The sequence below is a fragment of the Marmota monax genome, unplaced genomic scaffold (genome assembly GCF_021218885.2).
Source record: "Marmota monax isolate L192 unplaced genomic scaffold, Marmota_monax_Labrador192_F-V1.1 WCK01_AAM20220418_F8-fsc00227, whole genome shotgun sequence".
Lineage (NCBI taxonomy): Eukaryota > Metazoa > Chordata > Mammalia > Rodentia > Sciuridae > Marmota > Marmota monax.
Window position 1 is genome coordinate 821,069 of NW_026695208.1, and position 17,678 is coordinate 838,746.

Below are 17,678 nucleotides of genomic sequence, written 5' to 3' on the forward strand. Positions count from 1 at the left end.
TAAACTAAAGTTTTTTTTTTCACATTTTTTTTTTTTTTTTAGCATTAACAAATTCTTAGAGATTACTTTTAGTCTTCATTTTCCCCTTGTGTAATTAAGGTCTTAATAAATCATTAAGTGGAATACAAATGCTTTAAGATATCTATAGGAGAAGTAATCTTTTATTTACATAAATGTTATTAGAAATTAATTGCATGAAGAAATGAACCAGTCCAGTCTACTGTGTGTTAGTGCAGTGGAGGCATAGAGGAGGGAGAGGGTCAGCTCTCATGGGGAACACAGTTTGGATGATAGCAATGGTTTTCAAGTTTTTCATTTGTGACTCATAGTAAGAAATAGATTTTACATTGCATTAGGTATGTATATTGTGTGTGTTTTAATTTATAAGAAATAGATCTTAATATGTTAACAGGTATGTGTAGTATGTGTGTTTTTGTGTGAATGTTTTCATTAAAAAAAAAAAGAGTTAAATCAAATGAAACCTCCTTGTCACATGCTATGCATTTTTCTGCTAAAAATGGTATCCTGACACCTTAAATTGAAATTATGTTCCATATTTACAGCAGACTGGCCTTCAAGCCAAAGCCCTAAATATTTTCTTTTCCCTGTCCTCTTTATTGGTCTTATATTTTGTGAACAGCACTTTTCCCTCCGTACTCTTGCTTTACTCTTGTGTGTGTGTTTCTCCTTCTCTTCTGCCCTTTCCTTCTGCAGGTGTTTATCAAGTCCTCACAACAAACCAGGTGGTACTGGGTGCTTTATTTCATTACTCATAGTTTTCTTTTTGCCTGAAATGCCACTCTTTATAACTACACGCTTAGCAGATGCTTATTTGTTTTTCAAGACTCTAATTGAGGTCAGCTTCTCCATAAAAACTTTCCACATATACGAAATCTTTCCCTCCCATGAAATAGAATTAACTATTGATTGCTTTTTTCCTTTGACGATTGGTATAACTTTTTAGCGCACTTGTAATTTTGATTAAAAAGAATAGTTTCCATTGGTCTCCCCTCTCCACTCTGTATTGTCAAGTACAGGAGTTATTTTATTCTTTTCTTCTGTCATTGGACCTTGATGCTCCGGATTTGCTGTGTGGTTGGTGTTTAATGCTGAATGATCAATGTGTACTTGTTACATGATCTTTTACTAGGAAAAGAAAACTTCCCCCTTTTAAGAGAAAGCAATTAAATTGATAGAGAAAAAAATTTTTTTTCCTCACAGAAGAGAAGAAAATTGGGGGCTGGTTGATAATTTGGAGGATGAAGAAGGAGGGAGAAAAACCACCTTTCAGGACTCATTTTACCTGCCCTTAACGTTCTTGCAACTATGTTTCCCCACTCCCCTCAAGTTTCCATGCCCCTTCTTCTAACTTCCTGGAATCTTTTTTATTTGGCATAACTACTGCCAGGATAGAACTTAACCCTGGAGTCTGGAGAGTTCTTGCCCTTGTTGCCATGGCTGTAACAAGTGAGCCCTTAGTTCTGTGACACCAGCAGTTATTTCTGAATGTGTTTTTCTATAGAATTAGTTATATATTAGAGTTGTTTTTTTATTGCCATTCTTATACTTAATTCACATTATAGATTATTTAATTCACACTGTAGAATAATTATGTCATTCTTCCAAAATTTTCCACATTTATAGCATTGAGAATATGGGTACTAGTTTTCAAATAATTAACTTCTAGAATTTTTAGAGTATATAACGATTTTCTGAGTTAGACATGACTTTGAATTGAAATAGTCCTTGGATTTTACTCCGTAAACTATAGTGATACTCTTGTCTAATACAATATACACAAGCACACATACAGATCTACAAATATGATGATTATTTTTTGGTGCTTGGGATCGAACTCTACCTTGAAGTACACTATTACTAAAATATTATTTGACCTTGAAATACATACTCTATTACTAAAATATTATTTTAAAATAATTATACCATTTTCCTTTAAAGTTTTATTTGATGTGGTTGGAAACTTCAACCCCAAGAGTAATGTAGTTGTTCAGAGACATAAATTTATAAATAACTGTTAGAATATCCTGGTTTAAAATTTAATTCATGGGCTGGGGTTGTGGCTCAGTGATAGATTACTTGCCTTGCATGTGTGAAGTACTGGGTTCGATCCTCAGCACCACATAAAAGTAAATAAATAAATATATTTAAAACAATTTAATTCTCTTTAGATGTAATTTGAGATCATTTGTTCTCTCTTACAAGATGTTATCTTAATTCTGCTGTGTCTACCATAGCATTTAAGTGATAAATAAATGCAGGTTTATTTATGGATATTTGTAATTTTATGGTCTAAATATTTTTGGGGACTATTTATGTTTCTGATGTATTTTTATATAGGACTCTGTGTCAAATATGTTTTACTCAAATAATATTAATTAAATAATAGTTTATTTTGTCACATCTTATTGAATGTTACCTTTTCCTTTTTAAAACATTAAAATTCCTACATATTCCTACATAAGAATTGTAAGTTTAAACATAAATTTTTTTATTTTTGAAGATGTTAAATAGCATGTCTGTTACATTTAATGTTAATGTACTTGTTTTTTGTCCCACTCTGAGTGTAAGAGCTTGTGATGCTTACTTACTGGTTTCCATTATTGGTTCTTATCCCATAGTAATAATGAATAATATTTTTAAGCAGTCATTATCCTATTTTGGGGTTAATGCCTTGTTAAATAGTAGCTGCATTATATTTTAATAAAGAACATATTGTTTGCCATTACAATATATGCAACCAATTAAACTCCTTTACTTTTCTTACTATGAATCAGCCTCAAGTTTAATGAGCTTTTGTTTTGCTTGTTAGACATTTTTGGCTCTCATAAACCAAGTGTTCCCTGCAGAAGAGGACAGTAAAAAAGATGTGGAAGATAATTGTAAGTATGAAGTTAAAAATTAATGTTAACACAGAAACAGAAACTATTCTTCCATAAAATAAATTAGTGGTTTTGTTACTAGTAAACTACTGGTTTAGGAAAAAAAAATGTAGCCTTTTCAGTTGAAGGTTCATCTTAATAGAGGAGCTCTGAAGTCCTAAATTCATTGTTGCTGCAGATGAACACTTGGTGAAAGAATCTCTTGAGTGTCTTTTTAGTATTATTTCAGTTGTGCAAATGTAAGGAATGGTAATAATTTACTCTGAAGCTGGAATTAAAGGTGTTTTGTTAAATCTTGAAAGTCATTGAAATTTATCTAGAGTCAGGTGATTTTTATAGTGGTTCAGTAATTTTGAAGTTGAGTCAGTGGGAATCATTAATATCACTCCTTGAAGCAAAGCAACATTAAAAAATATATAATAACTACTTACAGAAAAATTTACTTCAGAAAATTATATTAAAACAAAAATTAATTTAACTTATAAATACTTGAACATGTTTGGCGATGACCTTTATCCAGTGATAAATACTTCAACAAGATGACCTTTATTCTTACATTTTCAACATTAAGAAGTAATCATATTTTAATTTTTTGAGAAAGGGTATATGTTAGCTTTCTTGTTAACAAAATACATGAGCAATCAACTTAAGAGAAAAGATTTATTTTGGTTAACAGTTTTGGAGGTTTCGGTTCATGGTTGGCCTCATTGCTTTTGGGCCTTTGGTGAGGAGGCACATCATGATTGGAGCATGTGGTGGAAGAATTTGCTCACCTCATAACAGCCAGGAAGCAAAGAGAGCAAGGAAGGGCCTGTTGCCTGCTTTGAGGGCGCATCTCCAGTGACCTAGGACCTTCCACTAGGCCCCACTTCTTAAGGTTTTTACCATCTCTGGTAATACCAAGCAGAGCACTAAGCCATTAATATATAAGTCTTTGGGGGACATTCCATAAGCAAACTGCATCAGTGCGGACAGTACTTAGGGATCATATCCACTTGTCATGGGTTTCCTTAATGTTACCTGACATTAAAAACTCTATTTTAAGAAAAAATGATAAATGAATAGACTTGTTCTTACTGATGGTCATTGTAGTTCACTATTGAGTGAGAACTGTAAATAGGGGTAGTACCCCATATGTAAATAGTGCTATCCTTGGATAGTGATGGTATTAGAAGAACCTTGGGCAATGGGGTCAGGCAGGGCTGAATTCTGATTCTGACTATGCAGTCAGGAAGCTTATGTGTCCATGGCAACTCACTCTTTTTGAGATTCTCATCTTTAAAATGGCAGTGATAATTATATGTTGCTTGCTTAGAGATTACATACTTTAAATGCTTGCCATAGTATCTGACCTCTGACAGACTCATTAAATGATAACTGTTATTAGGTACAAAGGTCAAGGAAAAAATGTGCAGTTCCTTTCCTTTCCAAAGTTTCTGGAGAGTATGTCTCATGAGATATGCATTTTTGAACAATAAAGTGAAAGTAAAAGCAGGAATACCTACCATATCTAAAATAAGAGAAAATTTGTATCTGTTAAAATTTGCTAGGGTATGTAGAACTAGGAATTAATCCTTTTCATATATTAAATTTTTTTCATTTAAATCAATGAATTTGAATATTTTATTTTTTAATTTGTCCTAATTAAGTTATACATGTTAGTAGCATGTATTTTGACACATCATACATAAATGGAGTAAAATTTCTCATTCATCTGATTCTGCATGATGTAGAGTTACACAGATCATATATCATATGAATTTGAATATTTTAATTATTTTTCCTTCTTTCTTTCAATACTAGGGATTGAGCTCAGTAACACTGTACTACTGAGCTACATCCCTAGTCCTTTAAAAAATAATTTTAAAAATTTGTTTTAATTAGTTATTCATGACAGTAGAATGCACTTTGATACATTATATATAATGGAGTATAATTTCTCATTCTTCTGGTTATAAATGATGTACCCCAGTCCTTTTTTAATTTTTATTTTGAGACAGTCTTTTTTGTGCTACACAAAAAACAGTCATATTTTAATAAAGTGAATGCAAATAAGAGAGGAAGCACACATTTTCAGATAGACAATGGTGAGACAGAGTCTTGTTAAGTTATTGAAGCTAGCCTTAGATTTGTGATCCTCCTGCCCCAGCCTTCTGAGTAGCTGTGATTATAGCTGTGCACCATTGTGCCTAGCTTTAAAATCCATTTCTTAAAATATTCTTTCATTTTTTACTTCACCTTGATATACTTGACCTGCTTTTAAATTTCCCTGACCTTAGTATGGATTTGCTGCCTCTTGCCCCTGCACGATGTAGATGTTAAATGTTCTCATGGTACAGTAGCCTATTCAAAGTCCTTTTTCTGAAGCACTGTCATTAATGCAGCTTAGGTTGTTGAGTGTAGGTTTTCCAGCTGAAGTGCTTCCTCCACTTAGTTCTTTTATCGTGCCTTGCCACCATACTGCTATCCTTTCCAAATGACATTAATATTTTCTTAGGGTCTCAAATGCATATATCAAAAATCCTTTCCTTTTTAATATATCATAGTGATAATGTAATTATAAATGTTGATGTCTATTCTGAACTATGTGATAAGCATTTGATTAAAACAGAAGTATATATTGTCTTTTGATAGTGCCCCAACAGTTAATCAAAATTAGTTATCTATTTTTAGCCCTAAGTTTTCTATGTAAAGAGTTTTATATGTGGGGATTAGTATATTTGTTTTGCATTTTTTATTTGATTCTTGGGCATTAATACCAGAATAGGAAAATAATTCAGGGATGTGAAGTCAGTAATCATAAAGAAAATAATAGCATATTTTCATGCGATTTTAAGCTATTATTACTTACATGACATATAATATTCTTCATGAATATGACCTGTCAGGTGTTGAGAATAATTAAGTATAGAGTATACATTTGGAAATAATCCCCAAAATTACTTTATTCAGTCTCTTTTTCAGTCATGGAATGACCCCTACAATAATATAAATCTAGAATTGGATTGACTTCAATTGTGTTGAAATTGTTTGTGACTTCCTATTTTTTTCTTTCAGTGAACTAGAGCTATATTGAATAAGCAGGATCTCAAATGCTCATAATTCTCTAGTCATATCTCTAAATTTAATAATGAAGTCGTAACTATTCTTCATTAGAAATTTTTGATATTATATACTTTGGAAGTTGAGTCAGTAGGGGTGTCTCCTCCCCACCCCTACCAAAATATATATATATATATATATATATATTTTTTTTTTTTATATTCTTTTTTTTTATTGGTTGTTCAAAACATTACAAAGCTCATGACATGTCATCTTTATTTATGAAGAAAGAAATTGTTTATACTTTTATCATATCTTATTTTTAATATTGGTTAAAATTTTAATATTCTTTTAAATATGGTTAAATCTGTGATAATTAGGCATAAGAAGTGTACAGTTCACATACAAGATTTCATATAAATAACCAAACCAAGTAACTCAAAGATTAACTCCTAAAAGAAAGTAAGAAGGAATCAGGTGGTTCAGGAAGCTATTTCTGGGACCCTTAAGAACATCTCTAGGTCACACCTTCAGGGAGGTGTAAAAAGTGATAGGGACTTTGAATTTCTCACTCTGTCAAACTGAGAGTTGCAAATATTTTCCTCTCTTTTTCCTCCATGTTTCATGAAAATGGAATAGCCTGACTAGTGTGATTTAAGAAGGTTCTTCTGTCCAAATTCTCACTGTCTTTGGTACTAATTGGGGATTTATTTGGTTTAACGAACAGATATCCCTGAGAAGGAAGATGGTGAGTATGGCAGGTGATGGAGAGGAGAGCTAGCAATCATTCATTCACATGTCAGTACAAATTTATAGGGTTAACTTTCCAGGGAAGGTTCACTATAGGATTAGAAATTTTTACTTAGAGTAAGCAGATGATATCCTATGACCAGGTTATTTCAGAGAAAAATGAGAGATGGTGGTTCAGTGGAGAACTTTGAATCAAGAAACATGAAACGTGTAAGCTAGACTTCTGGAAGATGAAAGTGGAAGAGGAGTTGAAAGAAAGAAAGATGACCAAGTAACCAAACCAGATATATACATACCTTTGCAGTCTAACCCTCTCCAAATCCTTCAGTTTGAAGGAAAGTTGCTATTCCATTCTAAGGAAACTCCTCAGGAAAAAAAATCCTAATTTTATCCTGAATTAGCTTCATATTCTGGGTTAAGACTTACATAATTTCTCCAGGACTTATATTTCATCATGCCAGTTATAAGGACTGACAGAATGATCTGATGAGCCCTTACCAGTCTAAAAGTTCATCTTTTATATTTTATCTGTGAGATTCTGAGCATCAGAATGGATTAGTGTCTCATGTTGTTGTGTCAAAAAGTGCATTAAAATCAGGGCTCTTTAGAGGGTGATTGTTTCCTCTTGAATTTTACTTGGCTTTTTAATCAGCCTTCATCACTGTGTACACTCATTGCTACTTAGTAGAGGTACTCCCCTAGTTTGAAATTCATCATTTAAAAATATCATGTAGTGGGGCCTGGTGGTGTAATTCCAGTGGCTTGGGGGGCTGAGGCAAGAGGATCATGAGTTCAAAGCCAGCCTCAGCAACTTAGTGAAGGCACTTAGCAACTCAGTGAGACCTTGTCTCTAATAAAATATAAAAAGGGTTAGGGATATGGCTCAGGGGTTAAGCACCACTGGGTTCAATCCCTGTTCCATAAATAAATAAATAAACAAACAAACAAACAAACAAATTATTATGTAACACATATGTAAAGTAAATTTACTTTAAATCAGCCTCTGAGTTTTAAAAAGATGGAGTTAGGGCTGGGGATATAGCTCAGTCGGTAGAATGCTTGCCTCACATGCACAAGGCCCTGGGTTCAATCACCAGCACCACACACATACACCAAAAAAAAAAAAAAAAAAAAAGATGAAATTAAATCTAACTTAGTAATTAAATTTTAACTTGCGTCAGTCAGTGATTTTGATTAAGATAATATTATTTTTATTGATTTTTTAAAAAAATTTATATATGACAGTGGAATGCATTACAATTCATATTATACATATAGAGCACAATTTTTATATCTCTGTTTGTATACAAGTATGTTTACACCAATTCATGTCTTCATACATGTACTTTGGATAATAATGTCCATCACATTCCACCAAAGATAATATTATTTTTACTTGTTTTTCTTCAACTGTCTAATGATCTACAAATTTTATTTCCTAGGTTCACTAATGTATTTAAATGAAGCCACACTTCTCCATAATATCAAAGTTCGATATAGTAAAGACAGAATTTATGTAAGTATTTTACCTATGTTTTAAGTTTTTGTGGAGATAATTATTTTACAAGCTGCTATTTGATTTTGCTAGGCTTGAAATTTTCTAACGTGAAAGCATGCTTGATCTGAGCCAATTGAATAGAGCATGAGCTCCCAGAGACAAGATGCTTCCTAACTTACTGCTTAGAAAAGGCCTGGTACACAGTGGACACTTGCTAAATATTTGTGGAGTGAAATAATGAATACAGAGCATCATTTAATATCTTTCAGACTTAAAGTGCCTAATTTGAGTATTTAAAAAACATGAATTGTATTTTGTTGGATTTCTTGTTAGTAAAGATAGTATCAAAAGTAACAAACAGGGTTGGGGGTGTGTAGCTCTGTGACAGAGCACTTGCCTCCCTTGTGTGAGGCCCTGGGTTTAATCCCCAGTACCACAAGAAAAAAAAAAGTAATGCTTTTAATGATTAAAAAAAATAATAATAGTCAAGAGTTTACACCAAATCTTTCAGTTGGATGCTTAACTCCTATGTTTTAATTATAATTATTCTTTGAGCATGTATGGGATTTTATTCTAAAATAACCTATTCATAGATTCCTTTGTTGGCTAGAGATAAATTACCCCATTGTAGTTCTCCTGTTATAAGAATGAGGCTCTTCATTATTTTTGAACGAAGAAAACACATGGCTTCCTTGACACTTACTATATCAAATGACAGTCTTAATCTTTTATATCACTATCAATTTGTCTAATTGTACTTACTTAATTCTGACTAAATTACATATAGTCTTTGCCATCTGTCTAAGTAGTGACAGCTGGGAAATAGAATCAATCTAGTCTATTTCAAAAGAGTTTATTTGCCATCTTCCAGTTATATGTAATATTAAAGATTTTACTTTCTTGATATTTTTCAAAATTGACTAAAGAGTATATTTATGTTTAAATATGGGTATGCTTTTAAAAAATATTTTTAGTTGTATATGGGCACAATACCTTTATTTTTTTTTAATGTGGTACTGGGGATTGAACCCAGTGCCTCATGCATGCTTGGTAAGCCCTCTACCACTGTGCTACAACCCCAGCCCTAAATATGGGTATTCTTGAGTGGAAATATATTTAGAGGCAAAATTTACTCATCAGTAGCCTCATGATGATGAATCTAAATGCTGTTTTAGATAATATAGTATTTTGAAATTTGTTAAAACAAATTTAACTTGTGATAACATCAGTGAAAGTTAATTTGGATATAACAAATTATCATGTTTCAAAGTAGAATTTTAGAACCAGTATTTTCTTTTTTTTTTTATTGGTTGTTCAAAACATTATAAAGCTCTTGACATATCATATTTCATACATTAGATTCAAGTTGGTTATGAACTCCCAATTTTACCCCAAATACAGATTGCAGAATCACATCGGTTACACATCCACATTTTTACATAATGTCCTATTAGTAACTGTTGTATTCTGCTACCTTTCCTATCCTCTACCATCCCCCCTCCCTCCCCTCCCATCTTCTCTCTCTACCCCATCCACTGTAATTCATATCTCTCCTTGTTTATTTTCCCATTCCCCTCACAACCTCTTATATGTAATTTTGTATAACAATGAGGGTCTCCCTCCATTACCATGCAATTTCCCTTTTCTCTCCCTTTCCATCCCACCTCATGTATCTGTTTAATGTTAATCTTTTCTTCCTGCTCTTCCTCCCTGCTGTGTTCTTAGTTGCTCTCATTATATCAAAGAAGACATTTGGTATTTGTTTTTTAGGGATTGGCTAGCTTCACTAAGCATAATCTGCTCTAGTGTCATCCATTTCCCTGCAAATTCTATGATTTTGTCATTTTTTAGTGTTGCGTAATACTCCATGGTGTATAAATGCAACATTTTTTTTATCCATTCATCTATTGAAGGGCATCTGGGTTGGTTCCACAGTCTAGCAATTGTGAATTGTGTTGCTATGAACATCGATGTGGCAGTATCCCTGTAGTACGCTCTTTTAAGGTCTTCAGGGAAAAGTCCAAGAAGGGCAAATGGTGGTTCCATTCCCAGCTTTCCCAGAATCTCCATACTGCTTTCCAGATTGGCCGCACCAATTTGCAGTCCCACCAGCAATGTACAAGAGTACCCTTTTCCCCACATCCTCTCCAGCACTTGTTGTTGTTTGACTTCATAATGGCTGCCAATCTTACTGGAGTGAGATGGTATCTTAGGGTGGTTTTGATTTGCGTTTCTCTGACTGCTAGAGATGGTGAGCATTTTTTCATGTACTTGTTGATTGATTGTATGTCCTCCTCTGAGAAGTGTCTGTTCAGGTCTTTGGCCCATTTGTTGATTGGGTTATTTGTTTTCTTATTGTTTAATTTTTTGAGTTCTTTGTATACTCTGGATATTAGGGCTCTATCTGAAGTGTGAGGAGTAAAAATTTGTTCCCATGATGTAGGCTCCCTATTTACCTCTTTTATTGTTTCTCTTGCTGAGAGAAAACTTTTCAGTTTAAGTAAGTCCCATTTGTTGATTTTTGTTATCAACTTTTGTGCTATGGGTGTCCTATTAAGGAATTTGGAGCCCGACCCTACAATATGTAGATCGGAGCCAACTTTTTCTTCTATCAGACGCAGAGTCTCTGATTTGATATCTAGCTCCTTGATCCACTTTGAGTTAACTTTTGTGCATGGTGAGAGGAGGGGATTCAGTTTCATTTTGTTGCATATGGATTTCCAGTTTTCCCAGCACCATTTGTTGAAGATGCTATCCTCCCTCCATTGCATGCTTTTAGCTCCTTTATCAAATATAAGATAGTTGTAGCTTTGTGGATTAGTCTCTGTGTCCTCTATTCTGTACCATTGGTCCACCCTCCTGTTTTGGTAGCAGTACCATGCTGTTTTTGTTACTATTGCTCTGTAATATAGTTTTAAGTCTGGTATCGCTATACCGCCTGATTCGCACTTCCTGCTTAGAATTGCTTTTGCTATTCTGGGTCTTTTATTTTTCCATATGAATTTCATGATTGCTTTATCCATTTCTACAAGAAATGCCGTTGGGATTTTGATTGGCATTGCATTAAACCTATAGAGAACTTTTGGTAATATCGCCATTTTGATGATGTTAGTTCTGCCTATCCATGAACAGGGTATACTTTTCCATCTTCTAAGATCTTCTTCTACTTCTCTTTTTAGGGTTTTGTAGTTTTCATTATATAAATCTTTCACCTCTTTTGTTAGGTTGAATCCCAAGTATTTTATTTTTTTTGAGGATATTGTGAATGGAGTGTTTTTCCTCATTTCCGTTTCAGAAGTTTTGTCGCTGATATACAGAAATGCCTTTGATTTATGCGTGTTGATTTTATATCCTGCCACTTTGCTGAATTCATTTATTAGTTCTAGTAGTTTTTTTATAGACCCTTTTGGGTTTTCTAGGTATAGAATCATGTCATCTGCAAATAGTGATAATTTAAGTTCTTCCTTTCCTATTTTTATGCCTTTAATTTCTTTCGTCTGTCTAATTGCTCTGGCCAGTGTTTTGAGAACTATACTGAATAGAAGTGGTGATAGAGGGCATCCCTGTCTTGTTCCAGATTTTAGGGGGAATGCCTTCAATTTTTCTCCATTGAGAATGATGCTAGCCTGAGGCTTAGCATAGATAGCTTTTACAATGTCGAGGTAAGTTCCTGTTATCCCTAGTTTTTCTAATGTTTTGAACATAAAGGGATGCTGTACTTTGTCGAATGCTTTTTCTGCGTCTATTGAGATGATCATATGGTTCTTATTTTTAAGTCTATTGATGTGGTGAATAACATTTATTGATTTCCGTATATTGAACCATCCTTGCATCCCAGGAGTGAATCCTACTTGATCATGGTGCACAATTTTTTTGATGTGCCTTTGTATCCGATTCGCCAGAATTTTATTGAGGATTTTTGCATCTAGGTTCATCAGAGATATTGGTCTGTAGTTTTCTTTCTTTGAGGTGTCTTTGTCTGGTTTCAGAATCAGGGTGATGTTGGCCTCATAGAATGAATTTGGCAGAGTTCCTTCTTTTTCTGTTTCCTGAAATAACTTGAAAAGTATTGGTATTAATTCTTCCTTAAAGGTTTTGTAAAACTCCGCTGTATACCCATCCGGTCCTGGGCTTTTCTTGGTTGGAAGTTTTTTGATTGCTTCTTCTATTTCATCTATTGTTATTGGTCTGTTTAAGTTGTGAGTATCCTCCTGACTCAGTCTGGGCAAATCATATGACTTAAGGAATTTATCGATGTCTTCACTATCTTCTATTTTATTGGAATATAGGTTTTCAAAATAATTTCTAATTGTCTTCTGTATTTCTGTAGTGTCTGTTGTGATATTGCCTTTTTCATCCTGTATGTTAGTGATTTGAGTTCTCTCTTTTCTTCTCTTCGTTAGCATGGCTAAGGGTCTGTCGATCTTATTTATTTTTTCAAAGAACCAACTTTTAGTTTTGTTAATTTTTTCAATAGTTTCTTTTGTTTCAATTTCGTTAATTTCCACTCTGATTTTAATTCTTTCTTGCCTTCTGCTACATTTGCTGTTGTTTTGCTCTTCCTTTTCTAGGGCTTTGAGATGAAGTGTGAGCTCATTTATTTGTTGGTTTTTCCTTTTTTTGAGGAATGACCTCCAAGCGATGAATTTCCCTCTTAAAACTGCTTTCATTGTGTCCCATAGATTCCTATATGTTGTGTCTGTATTTTCATTTATCTCTAAGAATTTTTTCATTTCCTCCTTTATGTCTTCTGTAACCCATTGATCATTCAGTAACATATTGTTCATTTTCCATGTGATGTAGGATTTTTCCTTCCTTCTTTTATCATTGATTTCCAGTTTCATTCCATTATGATCAGATAAAATGCATGGTATTATCTCCACCCCTGTATATTTACTGAGGGTTGCCCTATGGCATAATATATGGTCTATTTTTGAGGAGGATCCATGTGCTGCTGAGAAAAAAGTATATCCACTTGATGATGGTTGATATATTCTATATATGTCAGTTAAGTCTAGGTTGTTGATTGTGATATTGAGTTCTATAGTTTCTTTATTCAGCTTTTGTTTGGAGGATCTGTCCCATTGTGAGAGAGGTGTGTTGAAGTCACCCATAATTATTGTGTAGAACCAGTATTTTCAAGGTTAACTGAAGCCATGTTGCTGTTTTTTTCCCAGCTGATTATGTCTTTTAGTTATAAAACCATTAAATATCTGTACTATATAAAATAGCTGTTATTACTATGATATATGTAAATGAAGAGAGCAATTACAATAATATATATAAGTGAAGGAAGCAATTTGGAGTAGTAGTTTAAATTTGATATTTTATGTTTCATAATGATAAAAATAATTACTATCCTGTCTTAGATTTGAGTAAAATAACAGCTAACCCACACTTAACATGTTCATGGTTACTAAAATTTCTGATCCTTTCCTCTTTTCTCCCTTAGAAAGATTAATATCTGGAATTTCTTTTATTTTTTACATTATTCCAGGAAACATCTTTGAGAATGTTTGGAGCATTTTAGATAAGTACTCTGAGAATCCAGTGTTTTCATAGCATTTCTTTCCCACAGCTAGAGGCAGAAAAGAGAAAAAATGGCACATATTTGTAGTCCTAGCTATGCAGGAAACTGAGGCAAGGGGATCACAAGTTCTAGGCCATCCTGGACAATGTAGCATGACCCTGTCTCAAAAGAAAAATGTTGGGGATATAGCTCAATGGTAGAGTGCCCCTGAGTTCAACACTCAGTATTACACACACACACACACACACACACACACACACACACACAGAGAGAGAGAGAGAGAGAGAGAAAGAGAGAAAGAGAAATATGGCCATGCGAGAGAGAGAGAGAGAGAGAGAGAGAGCGAGAGAAAGAGAGAGAGAAAGAAATATGGCCATGCGTGCCCTGGTTTTCTCAGTATTACTAAACCACAGCTATCTACCCAACTAGGAATATTATAAACCCTTTCGGTGCATTTTTTTCTGATTTTTTAAAGCCACAGTTAAATTTAGAGTTTAAAAACAAGCTTAAATTGCTCACTAAATGTTTATCTCATCAGTGTTCTAGGCAGTGGTTAATATATATTGTTTTGCAGAGCTCTGGACCAAGAGGTCACCTCATAGCTAAATCACTATTTTGCATTTCCTGATGGGGGTGGACCCAGAGCATATTAAAATCTTCAGTAGCAGGGTAAATCAAGTATGCTGTATAAGATGATAAATAACCAAAATTCTGCTGTAGGGACAGAATGAGGGGAGTAGATTTCATAAGCAGAGCCAACAGAAGCATCCTGATAGAGAAGGAGGCTTAGAGACTCTGATTTCTGTCTGTGGTGACTTGGTGGTCATGCCATCCATGTACTGGGAGAGGATATGGGAGGAGAATATTTTTTTTTGAGGGAGGTGGGAAGAGGTGATCATGACTTTGGATGGGCTGAGTTTGAGTTGCTTGTGATTGATAAGATAAAAGTATTATCTTCATCCTGTAAAAGTTGTGTAAGGGGTTGAGGTTGTAGCTCAGTGGTAGAGTGCTTGCCTAGCATGTGTGAGGCCCTGGGTTTGATCCTCAGCACCACATAAAAATAAATAAAAATAAAGGAATTGTGTCCATCTACAACTACAAAAAAAGTTGTATAAATACAATGGACACTACAGAAATACAGAAGATAATTAGAAATTGTTTTGAAAATTTGTACTCCAATAAAATAGAAAATATTGAAGGCATCGACAAATTTCTAGAGGCATATGATATGCCCACACTAAATCAGGGGATGATATACACAATTTAAACAGATAAATTTCAAGCAAGGAAATAGAGGACACCATCAGAAGCCTACCAATGAAGAAAAGCCCAGGACCAGATGGATACACAGCTGAGTTCTATAACACCTTTAAAGAAGAACTAACACCAATACTTCTCAAACTATTTCATGATATAGAAAAAGAGAGAAAACTTCCAAACACCTTCTATAGGCCAATATCCAAAGACATATCAAAGAAAGAAAACTTCAGACCACTATCTCTAATGAACATAGATGCAAAAATTCTCAATAAAATTCTGGCAAATCGAATACAAAAAAACATATCAAAAAGATAGTGCACCACAATCAGGTAGGGTTCATCCCAGGAATGGAAGGTTGGTTCAACATACAGAAATCAATAAATGTAATTCATCACAACAGTACACTCAAAGATAAAAATCATATGATCATCTCAATAGAAGCAGAAGAAGCATTTGACAAAATACAATACCCCTTCATGTTCAAAATATTAGAAAAACTAGGGATATCAGGAACATATCTCAACATTGTAAAAGCTATGTACTGCTAAGCCCAGGCCAACATCATTCTAAATGGAGAAAAATTGAAAAGCATTCTCTCTAAAAAACTTGAAAAAGACAGGGATACCCTCTTTCACCACTTCTGTTTAACATAGTTCTTGAAACTCTAGCCAGAGCAATTAGACGAAAGAAATTAAACAGATATGGAACTCAAATTATCACTATTTGCTGACGATATGATTCTATACCTAGAAGACCCAAAAAATTCCACCAGAAATCTTCTAGAACTTATAAATGAATTCAGCAAAGTAGCAGGATATAAAATCAACACCCATAAGTCAAAGCCATTTTTATACATTAGTGACAAATCCTCAGAAAGAGAAACCAGGAAAACCACCCCATTTTTAAGTGCCTCAAAACAAACAAACAAACAAACAAAACTTGGGAATCAACTTAATGAAAGAGGTGAAAGACCTTTACAGTGAAAACTAGAGAATGCTGAAGAAAGAAATTAAAGAAGACTTTAGAAGATGGAAAGATCTACCTTGTTCTTGGATAGGCAGAATTAATATTGTCAAAATGACATACTACCAAAAGCACTATACAGATTCAATGCAATTCTAATCAAAATCCGAATGACATTCCTCATAGAAATAGAAAAAACAATCATGAAATTCATCTGGAAAATCAGAGATGCAGTATAGTCAAAGCAATTCTTAGCGAGAAGAATGAAGCTGGTGGCATTACTATTCCAAACCTTAAATTATACTACAGAGCAATAGTTACAGAAACAGCTTGGTATTGGCACCAAAATCGACTGGTAGACCAATGGTACAGAGTAGAGGATGCAGAGACAAACCCCCATAATTACAGTTATCTCATATTAGACAAAGGTGCCAAAAACATACATTGGAGAAAAGATAGCCTCTTTGACAAATGGTGCTGGGAAAACTGGAAGTCTATTTGGAACAAAATGAAATTAAACCTCTATCTCTCACCATGCACAAAACTCTACTCAAAGTGGATCAAGGACCTAGGAATTAAACCAGAAACTCTGTGTCTAATAGAAGAAAAAGTAGGCCCAAATCTCCATCATGTCAGATTAGGCCCCAACTTCCTTAATAAGACTCCTATAGCACAAGAATTAAAACCAAGAATCAATAAATGGGATGGATACAAACTAAAAGCTTCTTAGTAAAAGAAACAATCAGTGAGGTGAATAGAGAGCCTACAGAATGGGAGCAAATCTTTACCACAAGCACAACAGATAGAATATTAATTTCTAGGATACATAAAGCACTCAAAAACCTTAACACCAAAAAACAAACAAACAAACAAAAAAAAAAAAAACAAAAACAAAAACAAATATCCCAATCAATAAATGGGCCAAGAACTGATCAGACACTTCTCAGAAGGGGATATACAATCAATCAACAGATTATGAAAAAATGTTCAACATCTCTAGCAATTAGATGCAAATCAAAAGTGCTCTAAGATTTCATCTCAGTCAGAATGGCAGCTATTAAGAATACAAACAACAATAAATGTTGGCAAGGATGCTGGGGAAAAGGCACACTCATAGATTGCTGGTGGGACTGCAAAATGGTGCACCAAAATATGGAAAGCAGTATGGAGATTTCTTGGAAAACTGGGAATGGAACCACCATTTGACCCAGCTATCCCACTCCTTGGTCTATACCCAAAGGACTTAAAAACAGCATACTACAGGGACACAGCCTCATGAACGTTTATAGCAGCACATTCATTTACAATAGCTAAACTGTGGAACCAACCTAGATGCCCTTCAGTAGATGAATGGATAAAGAAATTGTGGTATATATACACAATGGAATATTACTCAGCAATAAAAGAGAATAAAATCATAGCATTTGCAGGTGAATGGATGAATTTGGAGACTATAATACTAAGTGAAATAAGCCAATCCCCCAAAACCAAATGCTGAATGTTTTCTCTGATATAAGGAGGCTGATTCATAGTGGGGTTGGGAGGGGCAGCATGGGAATATTAGACAAACTGTAGAGAGGGAAAAGGGGAGGGAGTAAGAGGGAGGGGGTAAGTGGGTAAAAAATGATGGTGGAATGAGGTGGACATTACTACCCCAGGTACATATATGAAGAAGACAGGAATGGTGTGAATATACTTTGTATATAAGCAGAGAGATGAAAAATTGTGCTCTATG

General features: G+C 34.1%; 1 protein-coding gene across 7 annotated transcripts in view; it reads left to right on the forward strand.

Annotated features, from left to right (window-relative positions):
- Myo6 (myosin VI) overlaps nt 1-17,678 on the forward strand; it is a 155,883-nt gene that overhangs the window by 53,485 nt on the left and 84,720 nt on the right. For 6 of the 7 annotated variants that reach the window (XM_046430436.2, XM_046430438.2, XM_046430437.2 and 3 more), the window contains exons 3-4: nt 2,831-2,900; nt 8,135-8,208. In XM_046430436.2, the coding sequence (XP_046286392.1) occupies nt 2,831-2,900; nt 8,135-8,208 (144 nt within the window). The remainder of the gene's footprint in view (nt 1-2,830; nt 2,901-8,134; nt 8,209-17,678) is intronic. The other variant, XM_058574523.1, reaches the window with a different exon arrangement.